General features: G+C 42.0%; 1 protein-coding gene across 1 annotated transcript; it reads left to right on the forward strand.

The window, feature by feature from the left end:
• The first annotated feature begins 74 nt into the window (after nt 1-74).
• arfrp1 (ADP-ribosylation factor related protein 1) lies at nt 75-7,959 on the forward strand. Its single transcript, XM_085776618.1, has 7 exons — nt 75-435; nt 1,831-1,918; nt 3,173-3,255; nt 5,193-5,274; nt 6,230-6,300; nt 6,437-6,537; nt 6,950-7,959. The coding sequence occupies exons 1-7, from the start codon at nt 343-345 to the stop codon at nt 7,035-7,037; spliced, it is 606 nt and encodes a 201-aa protein (XP_085632744.1). The 5' UTR covers nt 75-342; the 3' UTR covers nt 7,038-7,959.
• The last annotated feature ends 3,782 nt before the right edge of the window (nt 7,960-11,741 follow it).

Below are 11,741 nucleotides of genomic sequence, written 5' to 3' on the forward strand. Positions count from 1 at the left end.
CACCCTTCTCGCAGCAACGGTTTAGTGAGACAAGTCGACTTCATTTCCCATAATTCCGTCTGTTCCATTTCCTTGTTACAGTCCACGAAGCGTCAGTCCAGCTGTGTTCAGTGTTTGGTTTTATGAAAATAGACCCAGACGACGAGTTTAGCCGAAACATGTCGTATTTCTGTGTTTGTCAGTCAACCAGTGAGTCATAACAATAACGTGTTTGTTTTCTTGGCTCACGAAGAAGCCTCAACGGCGACAGTCGCCGTGATTGTTCTTATATGTAAGCTAGGCTAGTTAGCAAGCTAGCATTAGCAACACTGAGCACTTGAGTTGTTTACAGTTTACTCCACCATGTACACCTTATTATCGGGGTTGTACAAGTACATGTTCCAGAAGGACGAATACTGCGTGTTGATCCTGGGACTGGACAACGCCGGAAAAACGGTAAATTAAACTACACTTTGAATTTGCTGCAGCTGGGCGAAATCATCGGCCCTGTGGAGATATTCTGACTTGTATCTTGTGTAACAGCCCCCGACACGTTTGTTGTTCATCACTGAGTCACTTGTGATTTCTCAGGTGATGTGTTTACCTTTTGTTAGAGCCACTGGCACATCAAAACTATGAAATACCACAAATGTTAAGGAACTACAGTACAGGCCAAAAGTTTGGACACACCTTCTCATTCAATGTGTTTCCTTTATTCTCACTGAAGGCACCAAAACTATGAATGAACACATGTGGAATTAACAAAAAAGTGTGAAATAACTGAAAACATGTCTTTTCTTCTTAGTCTTCTCTTTCTTCTTTTCTTCTTCCTCTCCTTCTTCCTCCTCCTCCTCCTCTATCTCTGCCCCCACCAATTCTAGTTTCTTCACAGTAGCCCCCCTTTGCTCTGATTACTGCTTTGCACACTCTTGGCATTCTCTTGATGAGCTTCAAGAGGTGAAGCTGACCTGAAAATGGTTTTCACTTCACAGGTTGACAGCCTTGTCAGGGTTCATTAGTGGAATTTCAGTGAGAATCTACAATGTAAATAGTCATGAAAATAAAGGAAATGCATTGAGTGTGTCCAAACTTTTGGCCTGTACTGTATATATCTTACCAAATTTCTTCCATCAGTAGTGAAAACTTTTAAGCAGCCATTGACTCTCAGTCACTCAGTCAGAGGCTGTTTGTTTATTATTATTATTTTTTTTACTTTTGTATATTGTAGGTCTAGTGTAGCTGCCGGTGTTGATGTCTACTTCCACTCAGCTGTAGAGATGTTGCTGCACAGTGAACATGTCACCTGTGCAGTTTCATTAAAACTTCACTGTCTAATGGAGGAATGATGATGATCTGACTCAGGAGGTACTGAGGTGTAGTCTGGCTGCGTGGGCACCCAGTGTTAATCCACACTGACAACTTAGTGTGATGTTTCTATACGGTGCTTCATATCATGTCTTGTGGCTGTGTCATCAACCAATTCATTTGTCTCTCAGTTAGAGTCCAATGTAAACCCAACTTACTTCACTGTACACATTTACTACCAATATGGTACATTCATTCCATCAATAAGAGTAATTATAATAATAAGAATGACTTTATGAATCCCCAAAGGGAATTAATTTGTCTGTCAGCTCATCTACCATTTGCAGAAGAATTAAAAAGCCTGATAGCTGTAGGTATGAAGGATCTTCTGTGTCTCTCCATCTTGCAGCAAAGAGAGAGGAGTCGTCCACGACTGCTTTTTGTTAATGATGTTCTGTTCAAAACCAAGATCTAGTGCCATATGTCAGTCGGGGTCGGTAATGGAGCAGCCTGTACTATCTAACTATTCTCTCTCTCTGTGTGCAGACCTTTCTGGAACAGACCAAAACAAAGTTCAGTAAGAACTACAAGGGCATGAGTCTGTCAAAGATCACAACTACAGTTGGCCTGAACAGTAAGTGTGTGCTGTGCTGTGTATATTCACCTGTGCCATGAAGAGTAATGGGCTGCTTACTTCTAACAATGACTTCCCAACATTATGCATCACTGCTCTGGTACAGAAACAGCTGAATACCTACCCCCTGACTGTCAGTCATTGTTTTCACCTGCTGATAGCTAGTGATGGGCAATCGAGGCTTTGTTGAGGCTTCAACACCTTTTTCGAGTAATGATTCATTACTCGCGAGGCTTCACTGACACAGTGCTCCAGTACGACATCTAGTGTTCAATAAAATGAAGTGCAATTGAGACGTGTCATTCATTGGTTCATTGATTGTTTGAGATTTGATTTGCCATGCACACTCCTGTTCAACAAACGTTACATGGTTGTATGGTTTCAAGCTGACACAATAAAAATAAAAATATAAAATAAACATGAAGTTTCTCATTTGGCATATGATTGTGATAGGCTTTCAGTATTGACTTAGCCTGATATAGCTATTAGGCTCTGCTATGAATTACATTCTCCTCTGAAACAAGTCTAAACAGTCTATGGCTTTATACGATGTGAAATGGTGTAGATGGCAAATGTGATCTCATTTCAAAATAGAAAAGAAATATGGCAAGTTCGGCAAAGGATTCGATCTCACGCCTGTGGGGTGAAAGCTCGTTGTAATCACGGTGCACCACCGTCAGTTTCACGATACGTCGTACGGGACATACTAAATATTTCTGAAGCCCATACGGTCGTTGACGCTTCAATCGTTACAAATATGCGTGTTACAACGCTTAAATAAATTATTTTTCCTCTGCTCCACATATCATGTTATAGAATTCCTGGTACTGAATGCTACACTTTCCAACCAAATCTCTGCCGCCTCAGTTTCTATGTGCTTCGAAGGCTCAGCTCAGCTCTCACAGAGAGCCGAGACAACCAAAACATTGACGGTGCTTCATGAATGACTGAACTACTCAACTGCTTCAAACGTCATCCAAGTGGTTCATACGTCACAAGTCACGTGACCAAACCACGCTTCGGCACAGTGGTTCGATACAAATGCTTCATGAGCTACCGCGCATGTGTCGGAGCCTCGGGTGTCAGAGACCCATCACTACTGATAGCAGGGATGAATGAATACATTTGCTAGATTAATGTGTCAAATAGTGTCATTGTGAAGCAGCTGTTCTCACTCTGACACTGTGATAACTTGATGCTTTACAGTTGGTTACTCTGTAACATCTCCTGTATGTATCTCACTTTTCTTTACAGTTGGTACAATCGATGTGGGGAAGGCTCGTCTGATGTTCTGGGATCTAGGGGGACAGGAGGAGCTCCAGTCTCTGTGGGATAAAGTGAGTTAGAAAGAAAACATCAACACCATTTAGCAACAACATCAAAGATCACACTTCTGGAAAAATTCCTGAAAATGTTTCCAAGATAGTTATTTAAAGGATAATTTCAGTTTTTTACAACCTGGACCTTATTTCTAGCATAAAATACGATCATTTTACTCACCCAGACAACTTTGGTGTCATTTGGAGTTGTTTTGACGAAATTAGCCCCAGTGGAGCGGCGCGTATATCCGTATAATGCGAGAACACGGGGCACGCAATGCAGCCTCTAAATAACACATTATCCGCCGCAAAACTCGTTCATTTCACCAATATTTTTGTTATGATACACTAGTGTTATTCCCCTCTGAGCCTGTGGTGGCATGTTATCAACATCCGGGGTCTGTAGGTTGACCTACTGACCTCTGACCTGGATGATGTCATCTCTGACCGCTGCCCGGCTCATTCTGATAATAATCATTCTGCTTCGGCATTCGGGTCCATTTTTATCTCAACTAGCCGGAGCTTTAGTGAGTCCAGGTTGAGGAGAGGAAGCCTGTGGAAGCTGAACTTCATCCAGCTGCTCATTTTGTTCTGACAAGTCTGAAACACGCAGAAACGAACCGTAGCATTAGCGGTAGCAAGTTAGCCGCGCCGGGCAGCGGTCAGAGATGACATCATCCAGATAAGAGGTCAGTAGTCAACCTACAGGTGCAGCATGTTGATAACATGCCACCACGGGCTCGGAGGGGAATAGCACTAGTGTATCATAACAAAAATATTGGCGAAATGAACGAGTTTTGCGGCGGATAATGTGTTATTTAGAGGCTGCATTGCGCTGCCCCGTGTTCTCGCATTATACGGATATACACGCCGCTCCACTGGGGCTAATTTCGTCAAAACAACTCCAAATGACACCAAAGTTGTCTGGGTGAGTAAAATTGCTAGAAATAAGGTCCAGGTTGTAAAAAACTGAAATTATCCTTTAATACATAGTGGCTTTATCAGTCATCTTCATTTCAACATGTGTCTAGATTAAACATGGCCAACACATCTGTGACATGAGGGACCAGTGGCAGTAGCTGCTGGGTTTGTCTGCTGCATGTCTACACAGGCACAGGCACACACCAGTTACCTGCCCGGCTTAGTTGTGTTAACCCAGAAACACTGGCTGCACTGAACATATGGTTGAAATTAATCAATTAAAATGTGAAGCACCAAACAATTAAATAAATATATCTGAAGTGATAGTTGAAGTTGACATTAAACAGCAGTGTAAACTCACTTGCATTTTTCTGTGTTTCATGTGGACTACACAGCTGATGTTAGCAACAGCTGCTATTAGGGATGTCACGATTACTTGTTTTCACAATTAATCACGGTATTAAATGCCACAATTAATTAATCGTAAAGATTCCTAAATACCGACACTTTCCAAAATAGATTGTGTTGGAAACACAGAGGCAGATGTGCACCAAGGTAAATGTAAGAAATACTGGTCCATAATGTAACATACAAGTGGTAGGAATTTAAATGTTAGCATGTCATTTGTGATAAAAAAAACAAACGAACAATTAAAATAAACTTAAACATTTGGTATAGTAGCTACTTAAAATATTTATTAATGTAATTATATTTTGACTGTATGTGATTTTACACTTTCATATGTTGTGAAATTAATTAATGCATAATAATCGTGATAATTGTAATACCGTGATTATTTCTCTGAAAATAATCGTACAAAGAAAATCTATAATCGTGACATCCCTAGCTGCTATTTCACACACTAAAATACTTTCCTGTGGTGAAGCATTGAGACATACTTAGTCGGATAATTGAAGGCAGGGGGTGGGGGGTTCTGGTGACTGATGCATCATATTACACATGATGTCATCACTGTGAGACGGATGGTGTTGGGTCTGCTCTGATGTCTTGTTTGTCTTTCTGTGTATTGATAGTACTACGCTGAGTCTCATGGAGTCATCTACGTGATAGATTCAACCGATGAAGCCCGCCTGTCAGAATCAAAGGAGGCCTTTGGTGAGAGCCAGCCTGCCGTGTCACTGTGTTGTACAGCAACTCACACTGTGGTTTTTGAATATAACTGAGGCTTATTTCCAGGACAGTGATGATGATGTTGTTTTTGTTGTTCAATCTTTTGTGTTTAAAGGACAATTCCAGGCGAATTCAACTCGGGGGTGTATGTTCCTATCATTTTAGGTCTAAAAGAAGGAATCTGAAGATTTTCAGTTTAATTGCTCCTGTTTTGCGGTAGTTGCGTCTGTCCGCGCATCGCCACGGCAGCAATGAATGGGAGTGGATGTAAGTTCCGCTGCTTAGGCTGTTTCCAGCCCTCAAAGCCGCATTTTTTTTTCCACAGACAGCGTCAGGTGGCTACTCAAACAAGTTTTTTTTACTTGAAGCAAGTAAAGAGTTGATATACCTGTGTTTATGACACAAACGTTAGCTTTCCCACTGCACCTGAACACACCGAGCACGGCAACTTTGGGCTCGCGCGAGACTCCGAGAGACTTTGAATTAGATCTAGTTTTACAAACATGTCGGCTTGCTTGAAGTAAATAAACTTCTGGGTGCATGTTTGAGTCGCCATCTGACGCTGTCTGTGGAAAAAAAATGCGGCTTTGAGGGATGTAAACAGCCTAAACAGCAGAACTTACATCCACTCCCATTCATTGCTACCGTGGCGATGCGGGGACAGACGCAGCTACCGCAAAACAGGAGACATTAAACTGAAAATCTTCAGATTCCTTCTTTTAGACCTAAAATGATATGAAAATACACCCCCGAGTTGAATTTGCCTGGAATTGTCCTTTAACTGTTTAAAATCCTTGTTTAGAGCAGTTTCTCTCTTCAGTTTATCTTACAACATGAAAAGCTTTGTTGCATGCCAGTATAAAATGTAAGCGTCATTGACATGATACCAATGTTTAATGATACAAAGGTTGACTCAGCGATTTCACTGTGTCTCATCCAGAGAAGATGATCAGCAGCGAGGTGTTGGAGGGAGTCCCTCTCTTGGTGCTGGCCAACAAGCAGGACGTTCCGGTATTGTGTGATCCTCGTGATTTACTAAGACCATGAGCTGTAGACGTAAACACACTCCAGAGGTTTAGACTGATGTATTGTTGTGGTTTCAACAGATGTGTGTGTTTGTGTGTGTGTGTGTCTGCTCTGCCCTCAGGACTGCTTATCCGTGCCCGACATAAAAACCGCTTTCAGTGACTCTGCCCCGAAGATCGGAAAGAGGGACTGCTTAGTCCAGCCCTGCACCGCCCTCACAGGGTAAGACCACCAAACTGTGTGTGCAGCTGGGGAGAGGAGATGATGGGAATGATCTCTTTCTCTCTCTGGCTCCACTTGGCTGCTTTTTATTTTTACAATGAAATAAAGTTCTATCCATTTGAAACTAAAATATTTTGGGTTTGTAATGAAGATGTGTTGGGACTACTAAGACTGCGACAGAGGTCGTCAGTAGAGTGGTTGGTCCTTTCATGCAGTCAAGACATAGAGAGATGCGCCATGAATGCGTCTTGCATCCATATCGGATAAAGTCGTTTTGGTGCTTCGCTGTTTAAGCCCTCTCCGGTTCTCTCCGCCTTAGACAAGAACACACACACCTCTTCATCTCTTTCTGGATGGGTGTGGGAACTTGTTCTGTTCCACCAAAGCTAACTGGGCTCTTGTCCTCCTGCAGAGACGGAGTGAATGAAGGGATCGAGTGGATGGTCAAGTGTGTGGTGAGGAACATTCACAGGCCTCCCAGACAGAAGGACATCACATAAGAGGACGTGAAGCGTCTCAACTCTCATCCTGGACTGAAACTTTCTCCTTGAGGACATTCCATGTAAACCTGGAGCCGGTTACCTCTCTTCTCTCCTGTGTTGTGACTGTGAACAGTTTGGATTTCTGCCTCATCACAGACAGCGATGGTGTTTTAAGTCCGTTTAAGTGCTCGTTACAGTCGTCTGCTTCACGTGGAGCACCATCATCTCGGCCTCCGCTGCAGCTGCTGTGGCTGTAGTTGTGTCTGCAGGGAGCTCCACTGACTGACAGACTGACTGACAGCCTGCGCTGTGGCCACAGAGCACACACACCACTCTGACTCATCAGATCCCATTTAAAATATACAAAACTGTCATAGCATCACACCGACCTAACTCACATGTCAAAGTGAGTTGAGTTTTCCTGCCAACTAAAACTATCACTGTAGCTGTTGCAAGCTTTTCTAAACATATTTATTGAAACAGGAACAATCTGTATTTTTGTTGTTGCAGTGAAATCCAATGAAAAGACCAAAACCAGAAGTGTGTGCAGTTGTTTTCCTTCTTCTTTCTTGGCCTAGTGGTTCTAAAAACTGTTTCCAGGCACAAGATTTATTTCTTTTATAAATAAATAAGGTTAAATAAATCATTTCCTAAAGAATTTGGTCACTGTAGTTTTTAACGAGACTCTGTGAAGAGGATGTTGTTGCTGCAGTGTTTACAGCACCAGCAGGATGGAGTGAGTCAGAATAAACAACAGTGTGTGTTTGTGTGTGTGAGTGTGTAGGACAGAATCAGAAGGTGTTTATAGAGATGAGGGAACACGTGACACAATGGCCCCATGTCCAATCAGGTCCCTGCTCCCTCCCACCTGGAAGTGGATGGAAACTGATTACAATCTGAATGTTAATCTCATTATAAATAAATCTTAACCTGATTTAAATATTAGCATTAACCTCATTCCAGTTTGGATCTTCATCTGATTAGATCCTTGTTTTTGTCCACATTTATTGAAATCAAATAAAAAACCATGTGTAATGTTTTCTCAATTACACAGTTGCATGTTCAGTACAAAATGTCATCACATGTGCGCCTGAGATAGGCGGTTTGAAGTGAGGCAACTTATTGATCCACAGGAAACAAACACAGCACTCACATTTTTGACAGCTTAGGCTGGAGATGGATGTGTTTTAATAGTGTTTGGAAACGGTCGAGTACACATCAGACTGATAAAAGCAGTAGGTGTGGTCTGGTGTTTCTTTTGGATGTGTTGACAGGGAGGAAGACAAGAAGGACACTTTGTCAGTCACATAATCGTTCAGACGTCACAGACACTGGACAAAACAAATAATCATAGTATTTTGTTGATATAACTGTTCATGCAGCTGAGACACATTAAATGACAAACAGGACTCGCTGCAGGTCTGATGACCTCCACAGTCACTCTGATCTCAGCTCAGTTGAACTCTCGCATATGTTTGAGCCCCTTGTGTGACCACCACCATCATCACACACCACACAAGGTGAAGCATGGCACAGTTGAGATTTGAAACAATGAATAAGGCGTCCAGAAGACACGGTGGAACAAACGTTTGTCCTTTAAACTGTAATCTGTCTGTGTAATATGATGACTACATTCAGTTGGATTTCCGTCTGCTGATTGACTCACTACTTTACTGACTCATATATTGCTGTTGTAGCTCTTAAATAGAAGATAAAATGTTGATTATTCGTTGTGTTCTGCCTTTCCTTATTACCTCATGATCAGTGTTTTGGTAGTTGTAAAACTGTTTACATGCAAAGTGTGAAAGGAAGCAGTCATGTAATAATTTATCACATGATTCTAAGGTCATTCCTTATTGGTGAAAATGATAATGTTACAACCAACCATAATTGCTGTTTAACAATGGTTTGATACTCACAGTCATACTTTTTGTTTTCAAGTGGGCTGTGTTGACTCGTCAGGTTCTGTAAATGAGGAGTAATACAACAGTGTGTTACAGAACGTCTAAAGGGTGACTTCATTTGCTCATATTGCTAATACTTTTATATTCACAATGAGTCAGATGACTCAGATATGTCATGTGCTATCACTTTGGAGAATAGATACCATTCATAAGCTACCAGCTCATTTGATCAGCACCTAAGGAGAGCTGTGATAAATAACAAAATGAATGATCTTTAATGTGCTTTACAAAAAAAAACACATTAACCAGGACAAATGCACAGTAATAGGGAGACTGGGGACAGTTGCAACAAGCCTTATTTCTCCAATCAGAAACATGCTAGAGTGATGACACTCACACTGCACATTCACAGTTAGATCCTCTACCCACCAATAATAGAAAAGACATATTCAGCTTCTGCTCCTGCTTGTATTGAGACAAAGTTGTTTTAAGGGTATGAAAGTAGCTTTTTTCATGAGCTGTATTTTTGTCAAACTGTCCTGACCTTTTGTATGAATGAATCCAAACATACCTAGTTTGAATCACTGTTTTGTTGACTATCAAATGACGTGGTTAGTATGTGTCAGTGTCATTGTGTCTAGCTAGTACATGATGTTTTGTCATGGCTGACAGGGTGGGGACGGTTGCAACAACTTCCATTTGAATATGGAAGCACTATGCAAATGCAAATGTATACAATTAAACATTTTTAGCTTAAAATAGGCACAATATATCTATTTTTTTTCCTCATGATGAACAGAACAGCCAATTATATTAAACCATGAGAGACTAAGATTTCAAAATAATTCTCCAGATAACTTCCTATAATGAAATATGCAATTTGTAGTTTTATCTTATTCTATGGGATAGACGTAGCCACATATATTTTCCTTTGAAAATTAGAGAAAAGTAAATTTATTTGATGTCATACAGTGAATAAATCATCCAAAGGTAGAGTACATGTTTATAAAAGTTTCTTGTAGGCTATTGCAAATAGTTCCATTCTTCTTGTCTCACACTGAGCTATTGAGTTTCATTACCACTGTTAACCTCTGCACATTGACTCAAGGCCTATGTTCTACGCAAAACAAAACTCCAACTGTTCTCTGATAAATATTACTAAATAACTAAATAATACTATAGTATTATTGTAAGACAATGCATATTTTAGGAATACTTTGCTTATTGAGACAAAAATCAAAAGTTAATTAGTGAAATTTAATGTATATTTAATATGTTGCAACCGTCCCTGATCTGTGTTGCAACTGTCCCCACGTTTGGGGTCAGTTGCAACGTCTGGATTCTTCCAATCAAATGAATATTGTGATTGATGTGTCATATGTAACCATCTTTAAATGGTATGACTAATTATCTGACAAATGTATGTTTAATCTATAAAAGTTTGGTGAGCCTAGTCCAAATAGCCTCCGAGTAACTGAGAAAAATGTAAAATGTGTTGCAACTGTCCCCAGTCTCCCCTAATATTGATATCATAATCAATATGAGTAACAGAGAGCTACAGCATTACAGTAATGCACGTTGAGTCATCATTCCCTACTGTCCTACCAGAGCACTCCGCTCCCAGAACGCAGGTCTGCTAGTGACTCCCAGTATCTCTAAAAACAGACTGGGAGGTAGAGCCTTCAGTTACCAGGCTCCTTTACTGTGGAACCAGCTCTCTCCATGGGTCAAAGAGGCAGACACTCTAACTACATTTAAGTCTAGACTTAAGACCTTCCTTTATGACAGGGCTTTTAGTTAGGGCTGGTTCAGGTAGCTCTGAACCATTTTATAGCTACGCTGCTATAGGCTTAGACTGCTGGGGACACATCTGGTTACACAGAGCCCTCTCCTTTCCTCTCCTCTCCTCTCCTCTCCTCTTCTCTCCTCTCCTCTCCTCTCCTCTCCTCTCTTCTCCTCAGTATATTTTTGAACTGTCATTTTCTGTTGTACTTTGTAGTTTGGCCTTGGTGTCTCGCACTCTCTCTGTGTTTCCGCAGATCCACCGGAGCTCCATCTCTCTGCCCCAGCCGCCGCCTGCATCGCCCCCCTCCCACCATTTCCCCTGCTGTTAGACCGGCCTCCCCTTCCTTCCCATGGACCAGTCTGCCACCCAGTCCTCCCATCGAGCTGACCGGCTCTCCCTGCCCCCCCCCCCCCCCCCCTCACCAGAGACTGCCTTCATCAACTCCTGCTAACATTTCCATATTTCGCACATTCTGTGACAAACTAAACTGTTTTCTTGTCTGTAACAACATCTATTGCACGTCTGTCCGTCCTGGGTGAGGGATCCCTCCTCTGTTGCTCACCCTGAGGTTTCTCCTGGTTTTCCCCGTTAAAAGGGTTTCCATGGAGTTTTTCCTCAGTGGATGTGAGGGTCTAAGGACAGAGGATGTTGTTACGATGCCATGTAAAGCCCTTTGAGACAAACTGTTTGTAAAAACGGGCTATACAAATAAAATTGCCTTTCCTTGCCTTGAGGATGGGAGCTCTGATGGCAACAGCCTGGTTTCCCTTTGTCACGAGTCCACATCTGAATCATGTGACTGTTCTCCCAATACTGCTTCGCCCCATCATCCACCCCCTCCCTCGCCAGCAACAGAGTACACCAGTCCTCTCCATCACACACACACATACACACACACACACACACACACACACACAGTCCCAGCGACTGCCTATTGTTTACGTAGACTTGAGCACTGCACCACTCAGGGCACAGACACACACCCAGCCCATCCTCTCTCTCACTCCCTCTCCCTCTCCCTCTCCCTCTCTC

This window comes from Trachurus japonicus, chromosome 5 (assembly GCF_045865225.1).
Source record: "Trachurus japonicus isolate A0001 chromosome 5, Traja_1.0".
In the NCBI taxonomy this organism is placed as follows: domain Eukaryota; kingdom Metazoa; phylum Chordata; class Actinopteri; order Carangiformes; family Carangidae; genus Trachurus; species Trachurus japonicus.